A 23,942-nucleotide genomic window follows, 5' to 3' on the forward strand; every position below is an offset into this window, starting at 1 on the left:
TTTAGCTAGTGTGTTGGTATATATGAAAACAGGGTGAACTTTGGAGGCATTGGGACAGTTCCGTTGAAGGTGTTAATACATTCTTACCAAGATATATTTCTCTTTAAGCTGTAGGCTGATAAATGAGCTAATCACATGAAATTAACATGCATCATGTGTTCGCACCATCATCAATGTGTCAGGTGATTAGAATGAAGAATCAAGACACAATATGTAAATAACAAATACTGTCGGACCAACAGTTTACACTATACTTAGGAAAACAACCGGGGATGAAGGAAGCTTTTTACCAGTTTATATTTTGACACAGAAGACAATATCATGAGCAGGGGAGAAGGGGTATTTACCAGACCCAGTTTACAAAATGTACAAGATTAAACAGGTGGCATGGATATAGAATGGAACACAATATCTATATCATATAAACACAATTTATTCCTATAAAAGTCAAATTGAAACCAAACTGAGGAGGGGGATCATTTTTGGAAATTGGAAAAAAGGGGGCATAACTCTAGTAATTCTAAACAGAATGCGCGAAAAATAGAATATCACTTTGTAAATCATTATGTAAAAAATGTTTTTACATCAATCCGAGCAAAGATAAATATTTAAAGCACTGGTTACTAGGACAGCCATACATCAGGACCCCTGATAAACACAATTATGGTTTCTTATATTACACCATAAAGGTTTCACCAGCCAATTATTTCCCTACTGTAGATAAATTGTAAGTCATACCATGGCCAGCTTTCATTATATAGTATAACCTGTGAGATTTTATAGATCTGACACAATATCTTAACATTTGTAAGGATCAGCAACATAATATTACTCATGACATCTTATTCTAATTTTCAAAACAGAAGCTGAAACCAGAAAATTACAGTCTTGTATCAGTTAATATCATAATGTCACAAACTTATTGAAAACATTTCTTTAATTTTGTTTTATAGTAATATTTATGATCATGCAGTTTTAACAGAATGAAATTGATAAAACTGTACCTACAACACATAAAATGACAGTATATAATATATATATTTGTGATATTGCAAACGAAAATCTAAAAGATTTGCTACAATAATAATATCATTGATTAAATATGAAAGTGATCTAGACAATTCAGGCCCCTCATTGGCTGCATGTCTTTTTGAAAAACCCTAATCTTGCATCAAGATCTTACAATATGAACTGCCACAGTTAGAATATGACAGAGCTTTCATATGGATTTTGCAACTATCATATTAACTTTCTGTTTTTCCTTTTATTAAATGTTTGCAGTACCACAAATGACCTATACAAATGTTATATAACTCATATAATCCCTGTGATAAGTCTACAGAGTCCAACCTCAAGTTAACAAAAATAATCGGGTTCACATTTTGGAATATATGCTTGAACGTTAACAAAGCCAGGCTCATTTTATTTATGAGTATTATTCATCTCCCCAGACTTATCACAGATACAACAGGGTAATGGCCACACAACACGGTCAGCGATTTTGAAGATGGTACACAAACAGCTACGAATATAACATATGAAAGTCAGCTCCATAGTATACCTGTCTTAGAAACCTCAGCTTCTTCCTCAATAACTAGTAAAGGAAAAGTCATTCAACACTCTTTTAATATATATCCTTTTTATCCAATTATTATGACAAGTTTAGTAAAAGCAGACAGATCCTACATTCCTTTACTATTGGTATATATTATAAATTAAACCAGTAACAAGAAGTCAGAGGCCTAAGATTAGCAACCTTTTGAGTATAATTTACTGCTGAAATATTTGATATACGAGATATTCCTTAATTAACAAAGGGAGGTAAATCTCACATTCTTCATAGGGTGACTCCGTTGTTGCTAGGAATTGGATAACTCGATCTTACATAGGAAGGGGAAGACAGCTGGCACATGCTATGACTCTACTTACGACTGGGCAAATATTATTATTTATGTAGCATAATCATGTCGCAAATTGTAAGCGCCATCAATTTCAATGCATTCATGTGACATTGACGATGGCATGTCAGTATTCGCAACAACTAACAATTGAATTTTTTAAGTATTTGAGAAAAATAATCAAACATGGTCGAAATTTACCTGTCCATAGAACATATACAAGATTCTAATACTCTACACATTTAATGTGTTTGTATCTCTTCCAACTTCAGGGCTATTTCAAAACTTACAGTTACAACAGTCATCTTACACTACATCGGGTTACAGCGGTCATTTTACACTGCATCAGGTTACAGCGTCATCTTATACTACATCAGGTTACAGCTGTCATCTTACACTACATCAGGTTACAGCGGTCATCTTACACTACATCAGGTTACAGCGGTCATCTTACACTACATCAGGTTACAGCGTCATCTTATACTACATCAGGTTACAGCGATCATCTTACATTACATCAGGTTACAGCGATCATCTTATACTACATCAGGTTACAGCGATCATCTTACACTACATCAGGTTACAGCGATCATCTTATACTACATCAGGTTACAACTGTCATCTTACACTACATCAGGTTACAGCGGTCATCTTACTCTACTTCAGGTTATAGGTGTCATCTTACACTACATCAGGTTACAGCAATCATCTTACTCTACTTCAGGTTATAGGTGTCATCTTACACTACATCAGGTTACAGCGATCATCTTACACTACATCAGGTTACAACTGTCATCTTACACTACATCAGGTTACAGCGATGATCTTACACTACATCACGTTACAGTGATCATCTTACACTACATCAGGTTACAGTGATCATCTTACACTACATCAGGTTACAGTGATCATCTTACACTACATGAGGTTACAGCGGTCATCTTACACTACATCAGGTTACAGTGATCATCTTACACTACATCAGGTTACAGCGATCATCTTATACTACATCAGGTTACAACTGTCATCTTATACTACATCAGGTTACAGCGATCATCTTACACTATTTCAGGTTACAGCGATCATCTTATACTACATCAGGTTACAACTGTCATCTTACACTACATCAGGTTACAGCGATCATCTTATACTACATCAGGTTACAACTGTCATCTTACACTACATCAGGTTACAGCGATCATCTTACACTACATCAGATAACAGTGGTCATCTTACACTACATCAGGTTACAGCGGTCATCTTATACTACATCAGGTTACAGCTGTCACCTTACACTACATCAGGTTACAGCGATCATCTTACACTACATCAGGTTACAGCGATCATCTTACACTACATCAGATTACAGTGGTCATCTTACACTACATCAGGTTACAGCTGTCACCTTACACTACATCAGGTTACAGTGGTCATCTTATACTACATCAGGTTAGAGCGGTCATCTTATACTACATCAGATTACAGCAGTCATCTTACACTACATCAGATTACAGTGGTCATCTTACACTACATCAGATTACAGTGGTCATCTTACACTACATCAGGTTACAGCGATCATCTTACACTACATCAGGTTACAGCGGTCATCTTACACTACATCAGATTACAGTGGTCATCTTACACTACATCAGATTACAGCGGTCATCTTACACTACATCAGGTTACAGCGGTCATCTTACACTACATCAGGTTACAGCGATCATCTTACACTACATCAGGTTACAGCGGTCATCTTACACTACATCAGGTTACAGCGGTCATCTAACACTACATCAGGTTACAGCTGTCACCTTAAACTACATCAGGTTACAGCAGTCATCTTATACTACATCAGGTTACAGCGATCATTTTACACTACATCAGGTTACAGCGATCATCTTACACTACATCAGGTTACAGCTGTCATCTTATACTACATCAGGTTACAGCGATCATCTTACACTACATCAGGTTACAGCGATCATCTTACACTACATCAGGTTACAGTGATCATCTTACACTACATCAGGTTACAGCGGTCATCTTACACTACATCAGGTTACAGCGATCATCTTACACTACATCAGGTTACAACTGTCATCTTATACTACATCAGGTTACAGCGATCATCTTACACTACATCAGGTTACAGTGATCATCTTACACTACATCAGGTTACAACTGTCATCTTATTCGACATCAGGTTACAGCGGTCATCTTACACTACATCAGGTTACAGCAGTCATCTTACACTACATCAGGTTACAGTTGTCACCTTACACTACATCAGGTTACAACCGTCATTTTAATTCTTGTCTTTTCCTTAGGATTGATATTAAATTTGATCTTAATACTCCGTAGAACAATACATTTTTGGTGAATTTTGTTATTGTTTTTATGTAGAGAGATATCCCCAAAAGATGCCACTCGTTCTAAGTGATCAACAGATATAGCCTAATGTTAAACAGATATCCAGCTCATTACTGTGAATCATGAAATACTGGGCTATCTCTCGAGCTAGCTCATGATGATGTACCACAGTATGAGACAGCCTCATACATGACAATATATGGTTTTATAACATTAAACACGACAATATAGCCTTATACATGACAATATAGCCTTATACATGACAATATAGCCTTATACATGACAATATAACCTTTTACATGACAATATAGCCTTATACATGACAATATAGCCTTATACACAACAATATAGCCTTATACATGACAATATAGCCTTATATATGACAATATATGGTTATATAACCTTATACATGACAATATAGCCTTATACATGACAATATAGCCTTATACACGACAATATAGCCTTATACACGACAATATAGCCTTACACATGACAATATAGCCTTATACATGACAATATAGCCTTATACACGACAATATAGCCTTATACATGACAATATAGCCTTATACACGACAATATAGCCTTATACACGACAATATAGCCTTATACATGACAATATATGGTTTTATAACCTTATACATGACAATATAGCCTTATACATGACAATATAGCCTTATACATGACAATATAGCCTTATACACGACAATATAGCCTTATACACGACAATATAGCCTTATACATGACAATATAGCCTTATACATGACAATATAGCCTTATACACGACAATATAGCCTTCTACACGACAATATAGCCTTATACACGACAATATAGCCTTATACATGACAATATAGCCTTATACACGACAATATAGCCTTATACACGACAATATAGCCTTATACACGACAATATAGCCTTATACACGACAATATAGCCTTATACATGAATGGTTTTATAAACAGTTGTTTAGAATGACCTGTTATAATAAGGACAAGAACCCTGAGAGAGTTTTCTTCTGATTGGATACATTCTCACATCATCAAAATGTCCACAGGAACTAATATTGGTTTACGTTGGATACGTCTAAGAGATCATTGGCAACTTCTTAAGGGTATATAGTCCTCATTATATCTTTTATATAAAGCACAGAACCGTTCTTATGTGGTCAGTCAATAATTACATCAATAACTGCTGTCAAAAGAATTTAGTTTAGCATTATTTTAAAATCCTATTTTATGACTGGACTCCAGAGTGTACGATCATGTAGGTGTACATTTTGTAACCAATTCATAGACCTTATGACCGCTGATAAGGACTTTTTGAAGAAATATTTTTTTTAGACTAGTCATGGAAATGTTTCCAAAAAATATTGCAGATAAGTCCTACTACCGAAAAATAAAACAGGATTTATAAATAAGGGCAAGCCCCCTTCAGAAAAAGCTCACGAGACCCAATGTCCCCCCCAAAAAACCCAAATGTTGAGAATATGATAGAATTTTAATTCCTCCAGTTATATACATGTACACTAAGAGCAACAGCGATCGGCACATTACCGACGACATATTGATCGACCTTAATCACCACCATTGACGAGATTTAATCATGTAGGTTGCTCGTCACTACGACCTACATCATTATCAGAGGATACCGATCACAGCACAAGGCCAAGAACGAAGTCTGCATATTAGAATTAGCACAGGAGGCTATAGGGTAATTGCTTTACTCCTCCTTTTTAATGGACTTACTTTCACCAGCTCCTCTGTCCTTATATCAGACATTAGATCGGTCATTGACATACTTCAAATCTATAACATACACCAGGACAGACAACTATAGACACAACATATTATTCCAGTCCCCTTGGCTATGACATTGCCAATTTGGAAGTCAGTCTTACACTAAAGACATTGTTTTACCAATTCCTGAGGAGACATATTCTTCTTACTTTCACCAGGTCAAACCTGATTAATGATTTTGCAAATTTTCTCTCTTTTTTTTTCTTCTCTAAAGTGACACCTTTAACGGTGCTTTGACCAATGCTTTGACCAATATTCTTTTTATTTTAAAGTTTAATTGATCACCTTCACTTGACCTTAATATGACAAATGCAGATTTGTTGATGCCTACCTTGTACTTTCCATTATAAAACAAATGTCTTTATCATGACATAAATGCCAATGCTCTAATGTAAATAAGTATTAAAGTTTGACAAATTTACCATTTCTATGAATTGTAAAGTAACTATGGCATTCTTGGGACCCTGAAATGTTAACTAATTCATAGTATTCTGAAAAATAACCATTTCTGTGAAATTACAAAGGATATGGATTCTGGACAAGACATGACAGGATGTAACGGGAAGGTCTGGATTCAGACAAGACGTCACAGGATGTAACGGAAGGTCTGGATTGGGGACAAGACATCACAGGATGTAACGGAAGGTCTGGATTCGGGACAAGACATGACAGGATGTAACGGGAAGGTCTGGATTCCAGACAAGACATCACAGGATGTAACGGAAGGTCTGGATTGGGGACAAGACATCACAGGATGTAACAGGAAGGTCTGGATTCGGGTCAAGACATGACAGGATGTAACGGGAAGGTCTGGATTCAGCACAAGACATGACAGGATGTAACGGGAAGGTCTGGATTCGGCACAAGACATGACAGGATGTAACGAGAAGGTCTGGATTGGGGACAAGACATCACAGGATGTAACGGGAAGGTCTGGATTCGGCACAAGACATCACAGGATGGAATGGGAAGGTCTGGATTGGGGACAAGACATCACAGGATGTAACGGGAAGGTCTGGATTCGGCACAAGACATCACAGGATGTAACGGGAAGGTCTGGATTGGGGACAAGACATCACAGGATGTAACGGGAAGGTCTAGATTCAGGACAAGACATGACAGGATGTAACGGGAAGGTCTAGATTCAGGACAAGACATGACAGGATGTAATGGGAAGGTCTAGATTCAGGACAAGACATGACAGGATGTAACGGGAAGGTCTGGATTGGGGACAAGACATCACAGGATGTAACGGGAAGGTCTGGATTGGGGACAAGACATCACAGGATGTAACGGGAAGGTCTGGATTTGGCACAAGACATGACAGGATGTAACGGGAAGGTCTGGATTCGGCACAAGACATGACAGGATGTAACGGGAAGGTCTGGATTGGGGACAAGACATCACAGGATGTAACGGGAAGGTCTGGATTGGGGACAAGACATCACAGGATGTAACGGGAAGGTCTAGATTCAGGACAAGACATGACAGGATGTAACGGGAAGGTCTAGATTCAGGAAAGACATGACAGGATGTAACGGGAAGGTCTAGATTCAGGACAAGACATGACAGGATGTAACGGGAAGGTCTGGATTGGGGACAAGACATCACAGGATGTAACGGGAAGGTCTGGATTGGGGACAAGACATCACAGGATGTAACGGGAAGGTCTGGATTCGGCACAAGACATGACAGGATGTAACGGGAAGGTCTGGATTCGGCACAAGACATGACAGGATGTAACGGGAAGGTCTGGATTGGGGACAAGACATCACAGGATGTAACGGGAAGGTCTGGATTGGGGACAAGACATCACAGGATGTAACGGGAAGGTCTGGATTGGGGACAAGACATCACAGGATGTAACGGGAACTGGTCTAGATTTCGGACAAGACATCACAGGATGGAATGGGATGTCCAGGGACAGGAGGAACCAAATTTTCTCCCCCCCATAAATTGGCCTGGCATACAGACATGTAAAAATTGTAACATACAAATTCTTTAAATCAACAATTTGCAAAGTTGGTGTAGCACCTATGTACTCTCAGATTTCATATAGACTGGTGCACGATGTAGCAAAGCTACCAAGATGTTTACATGCATTTTTAAAGATAGGTCTTGACCTTTTGACTAAATATGTTATCTATGGAGGCCATAATGCCTTCTGGTGAGGGCAATAAACACTCTTCAAGAGACTGCCATGAATAATTTACCAAGAATGTATGATACACTCAATCCAGTGTTAACACCAAACCTTCCCTGGCTAGCAGTAGGTTTACACTGATCTACACAATTTGAAATCAAGCCCTATTTATAAAGGTTAAACATGCAACCTGACAAATAATTATTTCAATCAACTCTTCATACAGGATAAAACAGGTAATTATCATTAAAGAATTAACAATATTTGATGATTTAAATTTGAAGTATACCCGATTTCAACAATGATTTGTTCATTTTCTTAGAATTAACAATACAGATGGCTCAAACTTGAAGTATACCCGATTTCAACAATGACTTACTACACTTGTTCATATTCTTTAAGTTTTGGAAGATCTGACACAGAATTAATTCACTCTTTAAGTTGAACTTTCATCTTAGAATTCATCAATAGGATTAATGATTCACCTCCCAATTTTACATTTTCCAGTTTTAAATTTCATGGGAGCTAGTATTTTTCAGTTGTCTGACTTTGAAGCTTCTCGAGGGTATTCACACAACACTGTCTTGTTAACATTCTGCAGTAAAACATTTTGTACATTAATGATTTGTTTATTTTTTTGCACTCTACTTAATGAACAAGAATATCACGGAACTATAAGTCATCTGTGTGTATTACAAACAATACAGTATTCTGGTAGGGAGCAAGAAATGACATCTTCAAGGAAATTTTTTTAGGTCACAAATCAGGATTCAAAGCTTTTCAAAGCCACACAGCAAAATTTGAGGACTTTTGAAAAATGTACAATGCACTCCGCCTTCTGAAAAATTAATATAAAATCTCAAATATCTATATCTGATTTTTTGTGTGTGGCCAAGATCTTGATGGAATTTAATTTGGATTCAGGATAACGAACTTATTCTGCAAACAAGTTGTAAGGTTTACTTATTTTTGTTGAAATATTTATGACTATCAAAATTCAAAAAAGAAAGATGTATGGGTCCATGAATTTTCTGTTCTATTGATTATTCATGATAATTTAATTTGTATCATCAGCCACTTAATATCATGAAAAATACTTGCCAAACAAAAAAGATGAAAAATAAATTGTAAAATCTGAAAAGCAGGTCAGTTAGTACATAAGTTGTAACAATAAATTTGAATTTTTCTTTCTAAAATCATTGATAATACAAATATTTAATATAATGAAAAAGACAGATAAATTGGGTTAATCATAAAGATCAAGTTTCAATAATATGTTTAATATACTGTATGATTGTTTGCATGAGTTTGTTGGAAGGTCTTTAATGTAGATCCAAAGAACATTTTAATCCCAATTAAGGCTCTTGGTTCTGTAGATGGGAGTGAAACAGTCATTCAAATTTTGAGATTTTTTACATCGTACATTAGCCTTACTGGGAAAACTAAAAATGTAATGCATCATGTTTAAAAAAAATGTCTGACAAGAAGAATGTGCTAGCCATCCAAAATGAAAGTAACAATTGAGATTTGTTTCCACTGGTAGGACAGCTATATTTGGAATGGGATAAAATGTTGAAGTTTATTGAATGTTTCACTCCGATTCTCAGAATTATTGAAAATCATGAAAACTGTAAAAAAAAAAAAAAAAAAAAAAAAATTTCTCATAATTCCCATGCAAGCAAAAAAAAAAAATAATTAGAGTAGAAAATTAAAAATTGATAAGATTAGGTCTTGCTTTAATTTTGAATTAAAGAAATTTTTAGTGAAGATGAGGATGTTTTTGCTTACCAGGTACAAATGGTATTTATATCTGGAGAACAGTATATACAATATGGATATATTGACAGTTATACATTATTATAAGTCAAAGACAGTCTACAGCTCAAATTCACTATACAAAGTGTCCATCAAAGATGCTTAAAAAAAAATTAAAAATAGAACATTACCACATCCTTTACAAGGGAATCCTGATCCACACCTAGTTCGTGATTTCTATATGATTTGTCCTTCAATCTGAACTAACAAACTTACCCTATCATGATATTATTTTTAGAAAGCTCACAAATTTTGCTATTTTCTGTCGAGAGAATTGAACTTTAACAAATATGCATTGTTTTTTCCTTCATTTATGTTTTAAAAAAATGGAGACCTATAATTTTGAGTTTGAATCTGCCTGACTGGAGTTCTAGTAAAATAGTTGAGTACCTGCACCAAGAAACCACAATCACTTGACAGAAATAACCATTCCACAATCTCGGATGTCACAACGAAGCTCAGTGTCACACACAATTTTCGGAAGGACAGGCCAAAGTTTCATCAATATTCCTTGAGGAATCTCCTGAACTTTCTCATGGGAAAGCATTACAGAATTTTAAAGTTAATTATCTGAAGAGTTTCTGCTTCAGACCAATAATGCTTTCCTATGGAAGATTTTAAGTTGAGGACTTCTCTGAGTCAAGGAAGGTTGATTAAACAGGGGCCAGAAAAGTATAGGAGACAGGTCAAGATATACGATAAAACATACCGTCCAGATCGCCATATTGGCTGAACTGGCTAATCTGACTACCTCGCCGAAAATCATTGCTCGGCGACAACAGGAAATTACCTGAACATGAAATGCAAAGCAGAACATTGTTTAAAAAAATGGTTCAGGAAAAGGATGTGTTTGATTTTTTAACAGTGGCCTTGCTGTAAAAGTCACATAAAGGTCACGTAGAGGTCGCAGGAAAACTTGAAACAAGGGTTTTCACACATGATTAGACCTACCACCAAGGTCACCGTAAACACTAAACTGCCAAACTTGGCTGACCTGGCTAGCTCTGCGGCTACTAGCCGCCTAAGGCATCAACAAGGTATCTGATGGGAGAATTGGTAACATCACTTCTCTACATTACCTTTACAATATCATTCTCACAGGATTTTCTAACACATGTAAAATTAGAACAATTTCTTCGAAATTTTTTTTGTCTCAGAGACTTGTAAATCATATAATGTTGTCATTTAAATTTCGGATTTATCAGATACAACAAATATACTGGGTATTGCCTATACCGGCCCCTTGCTAAAAATAGAAACGATGACCATATATAACATAATTTGATTTGATAACATACCATTTAATTAACTGACTTTTTTAAAGGTAAATTGTGTTTTTGTTTTGTTTTGTTTTGGGAGAGAATTTTAAAAGTTTCTTAATTCCTCCTAATTTCCTTGATAGTTTCATGACTAAGTTATAAAATTTGATTTGTTTAACCTTAGTATTGATCCCTAACTCCAGAAATGTCATTTTACAAAGATTGTAGAATATGTTGGAAGTATAAACCTTGTTTAGTTGTCTTATACAGAATAGTATATATTTTACTTAAAATTTGCGGCCTTTAACTTTCAATAGACTAGAATGAACACCTTATCTGGCAGAAGAAGAATTCCTAATCTAAAACCAGACAGGATATTGTTCTGGAAACATGAATGAGAAGCCGCCAGTGCAGGAGTGGTATTTTATTTGTTTGGACATATTTTCAAATAAGGTTGAATGGATCGTGTCACAGTGTCACTAGGTCAGACTGATAGCATTCTAGCCTTTACTGATATATCGGATCCAGGTAAAAGTTCTAAAAATATAAATCAAATTTCCTTTAAATTAGTGATGTCCATTCAGTAAAAGTTCTAAAAATATAAATCAAATTTCCTTTAAATTAGTGATGTCCATTCAGTAAAAGTTCTAAAAATAAATCAGATTTCCTTTAAATTAGTAATGTCCACTTGGTTTAAGTTCTAAAAATAATCAAATTTCCACTTGGTAAAATTTCTAAAATTAAATCAATTTTTGAAATAAGGTACCTAGACATTTCTGTTTGAAGGTATATAATATCCAATACTGAATTACCATATTGAGATGAAAACATTGCAATAATCATGTGCCCTTCTAGAAGTTTTGTCCTTTCTCACAGGAATTTAACACAAGTGTTAATTGGAATGACCCACAACAAAATTGATATATAACACCAAAAACAAAAAGAAGCCAATCAAAGTGCGTTTATATAGTTCACCATATGTACTTCATATAATATATCTGTTTTCTGTGGACTGTGAACTAGGCTTAAACATTCTGAGTAGGTCTAAACGGGGTCCTAGAGTCCTTACAAATGAATACAAAGATAAATGTCAAATACTACAATTTACGTTATAAAATGCACTATAGTCATTATGCTCATGACAATATTTACTAAACATGTATTCATAGTACTGTCACAGTGTAACCTACTTGAGCGCCCGAGTTAAAATGTATTATGTGAAATGTACATGTATGTCAAAGAATGAAATATTACTTCAAGAAGTGGGTCAGTGGACAAATTATTGTAGGATGATAAAATGGCACATTTTTATCATCTTTATAACTGAACTGCAAGAGACTTGGGATGGTTAAATTACCAGGCATTAGCTTATTGCCGGATAAATATGGTATAATAAAAATTCTTTATGTAGATTAGGATTTACACATACGCATGTGACCATAAGAAGCGAGCAACCTTGAACTCTGTCCATGTGTATTAAAAAGATTGAAACAATTATATATATGTAGGTATTTCTCACACAAGCATGGCTGAACATCCTAAATTGGACCAAGGAGGCAATTTAATGTAAAACTGTGGTTTACAAGTTGATTTATCTATTTAAATGTTCAGCCACATAGGAAAAGTTGAGCAGTTATGACTTAAATTCATAATCAGCCACTTTCTAATCCTGGGAGTTATTTGTACACACAATCCTTGGTAGATTACATACGACTGGACAATGTTATAATGAACAGCTTATAAGGGGACGTCACTTAATAAAGAGTTATAAATCAATGCCTGATTCTAATAGGACCACTGTATCAAGTTTTTACCATTATTGCAAATACCTACCATCAGATGGTACAGATGTGTTATGGGACCGTTCTGAGTTTGAGCCTTCACGTTTATGATGGCGACGATGTTTGTGTCTATGGCGATGCTGTTTTGGCAGGTGTAGCCCTATGTACACTTTGTCCTGCGACCTGTGGTCTATACATTAACGAAAAAAACAAGCAATAAATCACATTTCAAAATACTGAGACTCCTTCCAAATTGAACTCTAAATTTGCATTATTTTTTCTTATTATTTTGCTTTAAGGATTATTAATTAATCTGCTAAATATCAGTAGTATTTTGGTATGATTATATATATCATAAGTTTGTTGCAAAAATGAAAAAACATTATGTTAACTTTGCATATATCAAAATTTTCAAATATATTATATATGGTGTATTTTATAAAGCCAGGCTTCCACAACCTGATTTTATATTTACTGACATGCAGTGGCAAGATGTAGGCAGAGTTACCTACCTTTGATATCGGCATCACTTGGTATATTGGTGGCGACGAAGGACCCCAAATCCTTAATCGGCATTGTGCCATGTTGTGCATCCATGGTGACGGATTAACACTCTTATAAAATATAATCTCTTTTTGATTGCACAAATATTTCAGAAATAATTCCTGGGGTGAATTTTGGGTTCTCCTCAACTAAAATATTCCTTGTAGAAAACAGTTTCTGGTTCACTTTCCTCGGATCTGTCTTCAGTACTTGTAACCATGGTAACCGTTAAAGTTTAGTCAACCTGCAAGGGGTATAGAAATATGATGAGTATAAGAATGATGTAGATTATATAAATGTGGTGTGAATGCTCCAAAATCTGCATGTGTACAATATAATGTCGAGATTCCAATAAACACATCTCCAGTACACAGGTGTCAAGTCCTGTTCCTTCGTATAAAACTCTGTACGTACTATTGGAAGGACGAAGACCTCGGACAAGTACACATGTCATCTACACGATTCTGACACAATTATTATATCATACATGTGTAGTGTACACCCCCACACCTCAGGGGAAACAGCTGATAAGGTGGGTGTTATATGTACTATCTGACTCACTTCCTTTAGTATCCCCCCTCCCTCAGTGTCACACACATGGCCCCCATCCCCCAGCCAGTCCTGTCACACATGGCCCCAAGAGTGTCGGAACATAACAAACATTTTTCTAATGTTAAATGGGTTGTTTTTTAAAGATGAAAAGGATTCTTTTGATTTCTTTCAACATCTGGATCAATAAATGTCTAAAATCTAAATAATTTCTTCTTTTTAAAATTTTTTTTTTCATTGAAAATAAAATGTTGAACATTTTTTATTACTTAAAAGGTTTAAAGCACAATATCAAAATGCCATATTACAGTATCATCTGCAACAAAGAGATCCAAGAGGGATCTTGCCCACCATTGAATGACCTTTACAATGGGTCTCTGTCAGACTGATCTTGTGTCTACCTCTCATATCTTTCCTCCTAAATCGTTGATAACAAAAGAAAGCCTACAAACCACTCCAGAGAGGAATCAATCAAGAAATTTCTGAGAAATGGCAATTACAAACTTTAACTGTCAAAATCCAAAATGGCTGTCTGTCGGCCATTTTGTTTTCACGATTTTCTGAGGAGAACCTTAACAAGTTTGAGATATATATAACTTCCAGTAATTCTAAAGAAATGGCATTAGCAAGTATTGTTTCCAGACAGATGGACAGAAAAAAAAAAGTTTAATGACAATGGGTTAAAATATCATCTATAATTGCTTGATATATGTGGGGACTGAAGATATGGCCTATTTACCAGAACACAATGTAAACGGATCTAGCTTCTGGACTCAGCACACATTAACAGAACCCTTACCCCCACAAATCATGTATCTTTTACACAAGTTTCATGACTAGGAGGCTGTCAAATATGCTATCTTAAAAAGATATCGGAAACTCCTTCCCTCCTATCAATCTCTGGAAACTTAAGACCACTAAATAAGTTAACGAATAGCTGGAGTCTTCATGATAATTTATAATACAGAACTTCGTTGTACTTCAATCAATCACGCTTGTAAGCTCGGATGGAAGTGTATGAGCAAAGTGGCCTTACTTTTTGGAGGACACTCTGTCATATTTTCAATGAAGTAATAGTATAAATTTTATACAGCGAGCTATAGCATTTCTAATGAGGTATTATTATTTATTACATTTTTACCAGTGAAATATCAAAAATTATTCATTCTATAAAAGTGATATTTTTTAAAAATATCACTTTTGCTGATTTGACCAATCAAATTAATGATTAGAAAATACCAAAATAATTGACCAATCAGAAAGCCCGACATAAATGTCAGCACCTGGACAGGGGGAACTACTTTTTTGTTTACAAATTATCGCTGTAGGCCTAGTTAGCATACGGGGTAGGTCTTTCGTTGATAATAAATGTAATAAACAGAATATCTAACAGTGTCTTCAGTAATACCAAATATATTTCACTCGTGTGGCTAATATTTTGATATTTTTCACGAGTGCTGCGCACTCGTGAAAAATATCAAAATATTAGCCACACGAGTGAAATATATTTGGTATTACTGAAGACACTGTTAGATATCCTCTATGAATTTTATACAGTGAGCTATTGTATTTTTAATGCAGTATTATTACTGTAAATATTATATAGGAACCTACAGTAGTTTTGACAAAGTACAGTTATGATGCAAACGCAGATGTCTGATAATTTATAACATATGTATATTTGTTATTACGTAACATTTCTGTACTATTAGACCATGCACAAGCTATCTTAGAAATGTAGTTCCCCACTATTAAGATTATATCAAACCAACAGCATAGTCCTTCAAATATAAAAAAAGATATTACCAAATTGGCTATGTCATATGGTAATTATTGAATGAGTTCAATAGTTTGATATGTCACAAACCTTGAGGAAATGATCACAAGTTTAAGATTCCATTTATCACATATAACTTGTATTTATGAGAATATATGTGAGAACTTTCATGTTAATTTCAATCGACTGGTGAATTTTGACTTGCAGTATGTTTTCCCTACAATCTTGTGACGTTATTTGGTTATTGTGACATCATGAATTAATCATGATGTCAAAGACTCACAATAGTGTTATTATACGCGTGTCTTGCAATATCCATGACATGTGTAACATGGTCGAAAGGTAATATTATAATATATATATACCTACCTCTGAGATTGAAGACATCTGATTTAAGTAAGGTCAAACCTTATTATTTGCCTTTTATTTCTGAACTTTTCCTCCTAAGATTTCTGTTAAAACGATATTTGCTGAAAATCTTGTTGAATGTATCTTAATGAATTATATTTCAGATGCTAGAAAATTTGTTTAACATTGTAATATATATCATCATGTAACAAAATGAGAGTGAATTTCTCAGGACGATTTACGTGACCTGTGACCTTGTAGGGTCCATTCATTATAGTCCCCAATTTAAACTTCAATCCTGATCCTGACATCAATCTCTCTAAACAAACACTTGTTGTGATATAGGGACATTGTGTAAACTTTGACTACCCTTAAATCAACTTGACCCTGTAACAATGTGTGTGAAACTGATGGGGTTTATCAACATCCATCGGCAATGCTGGTTACTAGCAAGGATTGGTTCAAAGTCAAGACCCTCCTATCCAGACCAACAAAGTCTGCAGACCCAATCCAGACTATTATGAGGTCAGACCCTCCAATCCAGACCAACAAAGTCAGACCGTCCAATCCAGACCAACAAAGTCAGACCGTCCAATCCAGACCAACAAAGTCAGACCCTCTAATCCAGACCAACAAAGTCAGACCCAATCCAGACCAACAAAGTCAGACCCTCTAATCCAGACCAACAAAGTCAGACCCTCTAATCCAGACCAACAAAGTCAGACCGTCCAATCCAGACCAACAAAGTCAGACCCTCTAATCCAGACCAACAAAGTCAGACCCAATCCAGACCAACAAAGTCAGACCCTCTAATCCAGACCAACAAAGTCAGACCCTCTAATCCAGACCAACAAAGTCAGACCCTCTAATCCAGACCAACAAAGTCAGACCCTCTAATCCAGACCAACAAAGTCAGACCCTCCAATCCAGACCAACAAAGTCAGACCCTCCAATCCAGACCAACAAAGTCTGCAGACCCAATCCAGACCAACAAAGTCAGACCCTCTAATCCAGACCAACAATGTCAGACCCTCCAATCCACACCAACAATGTCAGACCCTCTAATCCAGACCAACAAAGTCAGACCCTCCAATCCAGACCAACAAAGTCAGACTCTCTAATCCAGACCAACAAAGTCAGATCCTCCAATCCAGACCAACAAAGTCAGACCCTCCAATTCAGACCAACAAAGTCAGACCCTCCAATCCAGACCAACAAAGTCTGCAGACCCAATCCAGACCAACAAAGTCTGCAGACCCAATCCAGACCAACAATGTCAGACCCTCTAATCCAGACCAACAAAGTCAGACCCTCTAATCCAGACCAACAATGTCAGACCCTCTAATCCAGACCAACAAAGTCAGATCCTCCAATCCAGACCAACAAAGTCAGATCCTCTAATCCAGACCAACAAAGTCTGCAGACCCAATCCAGACTAACAAAGTCAGACCCTCTAATCCAGACCAACAAAGTCTGCAGACCCAATCCAGACCAACAAAGTCAGACCCTCTAATCCAGACCAACAAAGTCAGACCCTCCAATCCAGACGAACAAAGTCAGACCCTCCAATCCAGACCAACAAAGTCAGACCCTCCAATCCAGACCAACAAAGTCAGATCCTCCAATCCAGACCAACAAAGTCAGACCCTCTAATCCAGACCAACAAAGTCTGCAGACCCAATCCAGACCAACAAAGTCAGACCCTCCAATCCAGACCAACAAAGTCAGACCCTCCAATCCAGACCAACAAAGTCAGACCCTCCAATCCAGACCAACAAAGTCAGACCCTCTAATCCAGACCAACAAAGTCAGACCCTCCAATCCAGACCAACAATGTCAGACCGTCCAATCCAGACCAACAAAGTCAGACCCTCCAATCCAGACCAACAAAGTCAGACCCTCTAATCCAGACCAACAAAGTCAGACCCTCTAATCCAGACCAACAAAGTCAGACCCTCCAATCCAGACCAACAATTTCAGACCGTCCAATCCAGACCAACAAAGTCAGACCCTCCAATCCAGACCAACAAAGTCAGACCCTCTAATCCAGACCAACAAAGTCAGACCCTCTAATCCAGACCAACAAAGTCAGACCCTCTAATCCAGACCAACAAAGTCAGACCCTCCAATCCAGACCAACAAAGTCTGCAGACCCAATCCAGACCAACAACGTCAGACCCTCTAATCCACACCAACAAAGTCAGATCCTCCAATCCAGACTAATGAAGTCAGACCCTCCAATCCAGACCAACAAAGTCTGCAGACCCAATCCAGACCAACAAAGTCAGACCCTCTAATCCAGACCAACAAAGTCAGATCCTCCAATCCAGACCAACAAAGTCAGACCCTCCAATCCAGACCAACAAAGTCAGACCCTCTAATCCAGACCAACAAAGTCAGACATTCTAATCCAGACCAACAATGTCAGACACTCTAATCCAGACCAACAAAGTCAGACCCTCCAATCCAGACCAACAAAGTCAGACCCTCTAATCCAGACCAACAAAGTCAGACCCTCTAATCCAGACCAACAAAGTCAGACCCTCTAATCCAGACCAACAAAGTCAGATCCTCCAATCCAGACCAACAAAGTCAGACCGTCCAATCCAGACCAACAAAGTCAGATCCTCCAATCCAGACCAACAATGTCAGACACTCTAATCCAGACCAACAAAGTCAGACCCTCTAATCCAGACTAATGAAGTCAGATCCTCCAATCCAGACCAACAATGTCAGACCCTCCAATCCAGACCAACAAAGTCAGACCCTCTAATCCAGACCAACAAAGTCAGATCCTCCAATCCAGACCAACAAAGTCAGACCCTCTAATCCAGACCAACAAAGTCAGACCCTCTAATCCAGACCAACAAAGTCAGACATTCTATTTCATGTGAACAAAGTCAGACCATCTTGATCAACCAACAGAGTCATACGCTTCAATTCAGACCAATAAAGTCAGACCATCTAGTTCAACCAACAGAGCTATACGCTCCAATTCAGACCATGCAATGAAGTCAGACCACCTAGTCAGACCATAAAATGATCTAGTCAGACCATATAGTTCAACCAACTGAGTCGTAGGCTCCAATTCAAACCAATGAAGTCAGATCAAAACCCTCCAACTGAGAACCACAAAGTCAGACTATCAAATTCAGTCCAAACAGTTATTGCTAAACTGACAGAAGTTATTACCTATTCCCTATGTTAAATTCCTCCATGAATATGAGTGTACACAATATGGCCCTGCTGGTCCTAAGCATTATTATGTAAATAGAAGTAGAAATAGCAACTGCTTCCCAACACTTGAAGGTTGATAAATCCTGATGCTGACCTCACCTGCAGCTTATGACTGTACCACATCTACCCCTTCTGTAGACTATTGATACTGCTATGTCTGCTCACTTATTAATATCTCATCTTCCCTAGCCACAGATCCGGTTAGTCATTGATTGACTTCAATATACAATGCACACTGCCCTATAATCACCAACCCCTTACTCATATATCTCTACACAAGCAATCATTTAAAGAAGGGAGCTTTAATTAACACCTAATATGATATGATTTAGTTCAACTTAATATGTTTTCCTTGGACATAAGTTATGATATAAATCTTGATAGTTGAAAACCCTGATGAGTAACCATGGTAACATCATATGCCAATATATTTTCATATTATTGACTGGAATATCTGGCTTGTCTTTTTGACCTTCAATTACCACTGATTGAGTCATGCAATCACAAAGCACAAGAGAATCAATTCCCTTTAAGACAGTGTTGAACATATTACTACAGGTGAGACAGGTATCAATTCTTCCCAGGACGTACGTGCTGGATAAACCGGAAAAAACAGCAGGTCACTATGCAAGTATACCTGAAACTAAATGTCTGGCATAAAGATTCCTCGGGTGGTCTGGTGACACAGTGGTTACAAACACACTTGCCTTTCACCTTGACAGGAGGGGCTCAATTCCTCTATCTGTTCAAAAGGTGTGCGATCACCTGCCCAACCAAATTGGGTTTTACCTGGGTACTCTGGTTTCCTCCAACAGTCAGACCCCCTCACACACTTCACTTCAGGCCAACAAACCTGATTAATAGAGCCGATAAAACTTACACTTATTGTAAAATACATGTATCAACCATGTGTAATAGTACTCTGTATCAACCATGTGTAATAGTACCCTGTATCAACCATGTGTAATAGTACCCTGTATCAACCATGTGTAATAGTACTCTGTATCAACCATGTGTAATAGTACTCTGTATCAACCATGTGTAATAGTACTCTGTATCAACCATGTGTTATAGTACTCTGTATAAACCATGTGTAATAGTACCCTGTATCAACCATGTGTTATAGTACTCTGTATCATGACCATGTGTAATAGTACTCTGTATCAACCATGTGTAATAGTACTCTGTATCTTGACCATGTGTAATAGTACTCTGTATCAACCATGTGTAATAGTACTCTGTAACCATGTGTAATAGTACTCTGTATCAACCACGTGTAATAGTACTCTGTATCAACCATGTGTAATAGTACTCTGTATCAACCATGTGTAATAGTACTCTGTATCAACCATGTGTAATAGTACTCTGTATCAACCATGTGTAATAGTACTCTGTATCAACCATGTGTAATAGTACTCTGTATCAACCATGTGTAATAGTACTCTGTATCAACCATGTGTAATAGTACTCTGTATCAACCATGTGTAATAGTACTCTGTATCAACCATGTGTAATAGTACTCTATATCAACCATGTGTAATAGTACTCTGGATCAACCATTGTAATAGTACTCTGTATCAACCATGTGTAATAGTACTCTGTATCAACCACGTGTAATAGTACTCTGTATCAACCATGTGTAATAGTACTCTGTATCAACCACGTGTAATGGTACTCTGTATCAACGATGTGTAATAGTACTCTGTATCAACCACGTGTAATAGTACTCTGTATCAACCACGTGTAATAGTACTCTGTATCAACCATGTGTAATAGTACTCTGTATCAATCATGGCATCCTAAAATCTCCTAACAACAATAAAATATCATAAGGAGGGACTTTTTTAACAAATTATTACAATATGGCTGTCACCAAGATCAGGCAGAATCACACAACAAGAACCAAGTTTTTGGTTGACCCTTAAGGATATACTCTATCGTCTAATCCAAAGTATGGTATCCATACACATCTTAGCAATCGCATACAAAAAACATACACATTTTACACATTGGCTAAGGTTGATGGTACTGGAGCTCAATATTTTACCTTTTTTGAAGAAGAGTTCCAATTTATTCATTATTTGGCTAGGTTAATTAACCCATATATAATTACCCAATAACAAAAGTACCGGTGTAGTATGGTATTTTGACCCCCATGGTAAAAACGAGTAAGATATACAGATAAAAATGCAAAAGCTTCCTATCTGAAAAAAAAACTAAAACACTGCATGACATTATGATCATTATCACGGAAATTATAATATGGGAACAATCCATTGAATATCCATTTAACTGCGACATGAATGGGAGACTTAAGAGTATCTCTGACTTTGTATCACAAATATTCCAATCTATAATAAACTGAAATGTACAAAAAATCCTCTGGAAAAGTTTCCTACAGTAGAAATTTTGATGAACTTTTTCCTTTTGATGTCTCTGTCGTTGATTAATGCCATGAAACAGTTAACAGTTATGTAGGTAGAGACCATTATCTTACCCTAGAGGTCATGACATGTATTATATAATTTACATACATCATTTCCTATAACACATAACAGATGTAGCCTTTTATGCTAGGAACTAATTTGAGAACTTTCACATTATATTACTTTCCCTTGAGCACTTCCTCCATGGATGATTAATATCAATTATCTTATTGGAGGTGGAAGAACTTTGTGATTCAGCTGTAAATATACCAGATATGTGTTTATTATTGCCAGGATATGAGAACAATTCAAAAGAGGATACCGACACCATCAGGAATTACCACAGGACCTTACTTCCCTTTTAACACTAGATAAAACCACCCCCAAAAAGGGTGTGTTCAATCAGGTCTGTACAAACTTTCCTCTACATTGATAAGTTAGATCTTCTAATCTTTTGTTTCCTGAAGTCCACTCCCTATACATTATATGGTCAGGCGTCATGGCCTTTAAACATTCCCTTTTTAGTGGAATGCCTGGTCTTCTACTTGTACAACAGACCTTGATAATGTGATCAGTGACAAGACTAGTGCAACATCAACACCGGCTAAATATACCAAAAACACACATCCTGATAAAGACCACCTGCAAACATCACCTCTGTATAAAGACCACCTGCAAACATCACCTCTGTATAAAGACCACCACTAAACATCACCTCTGTATAAAGACCACCACTAAATATAACCTCTGTACAAAGACCGTCACTAAACATCACCTCTGTATAAAGACCACCACTAAACATCACCTCTGTATAAAGACCACCACTAAACATCACCTCTGTATAAAGACCAGCTGTATACGCTATCACTTCTGTATAAAGACCGTCACTAAACATCACCTCTGTATAAAGACCACCACTAAACATACATCTGTATAAAGACCACCACTAAACATCACCTCTGTATAAAGACCACCACTAAACATCACCTCTGTATAGAGACCATCTGTATACATCACCTCTGTATAAAGACCATCTGTATACATCACCTCTGTATAAAGACCGTCACTAAACATCACCTCTGTATAAAGACACTGATAAACATCAACTCTGTATTAAGACCACCACTAAACATCACCTCTGTATAAAGACTGTCACTAATCATCACATCTGTATAAAGACCACCACTAAATATCACCTCTGTATAAAGACCATCTGTATACATCACCTCTGTATAAAGACTGTCACTAAACATCACCTCTGTATAAAGACCACAGTAAACATCACCTCTGTATAAAGATCACCACTAAACATCACCTCTGTATAAAGACCACAGTAAACATCACTTCTGTATAAAGACCACCACTAAACATCACATCTGTATAAAGACCACCACTAAACATCACCTCTGTATAAAGATTACCACTAAACATCACCTCTGTATAAAGACCACAGTAAACATCACCTCTGTATAAAGATCACCAGTAAACATCACTTCTGTATAAAGATCACCACTAAACATCACCTCTGTATAAAGATCACCAGTAAACATCACCTCTGTATAAAGACCACCACTAAACATCACCTCTGTATAAAGACCACCACTAAACATCACCTCTGCATAAAGACCACCACATAACATCACCTCTGTATAAAGACCACCAGTAAACATCACTTCTGTATAAAAACCACAGTAAACATCACCTCTGTATAAAGACACCACTTAACATCACCTCTGTATAAAGACCACTTTTTATGTTGGAAAATATCAGTAATAAGAACTCAAATTAACATACAATGAAAGTTTATCTTAAGTCATTTTTCAAAAATTAATATCATGTTGTCTACCCAGCTTGTTTAAACCTCATGCTCACCACAGATCTATAAAGATATACTGTACACGTAGCATCATTTCTATTATTTCACTCGATTTTATGACCCCAACAGATGTTGGCACTTCTGAGTTTGACTTTGAAAAAAGTTGAAGCATTAATCCATCACACAA

At 36.7% G+C, this 23,942-nt stretch overlaps 1 protein-coding gene across 4 annotated transcripts in view; it reads right to left on the minus strand.

Annotated features, from left to right (window-relative positions):
• The window catches only part of LOC117317816 (sodium bicarbonate cotransporter 3-like), a 142,126-nt gene that overhangs the window by 62,485 nt on the left and 55,699 nt on the right, over positions 1–23,942 (minus strand). For 3 of the 4 annotated variants that reach the window (XM_033872762.1, XM_033872761.1, XM_033872760.1), the window contains exons 3-4: positions 13,572–13,846; positions 13,112–13,249 (exon numbers count right to left, since the gene is read on the minus strand). In XM_033872762.1, coding sequence (XP_033728653.1) covers positions 13,112–13,249; positions 13,572–13,656 — 223 coding nt within the window. In that variant the 5' untranslated portion in view covers positions 13,657–13,846. Of the gene's footprint in view, positions 1–10,728; positions 10,895–13,111; positions 13,250–13,571; positions 13,847–23,942 lie in introns of those variants that run through there. The other variant, XM_033872763.1, reaches the window with a different exon arrangement.

The sequence above is a fragment of the Pecten maximus genome, chromosome 19 (genome assembly GCF_902652985.1).
Source record: "Pecten maximus chromosome 19, xPecMax1.1, whole genome shotgun sequence".
In the NCBI taxonomy this organism is placed as follows: Eukaryota; Metazoa; Mollusca; class Bivalvia; order Pectinida; family Pectinidae; genus Pecten; species Pecten maximus.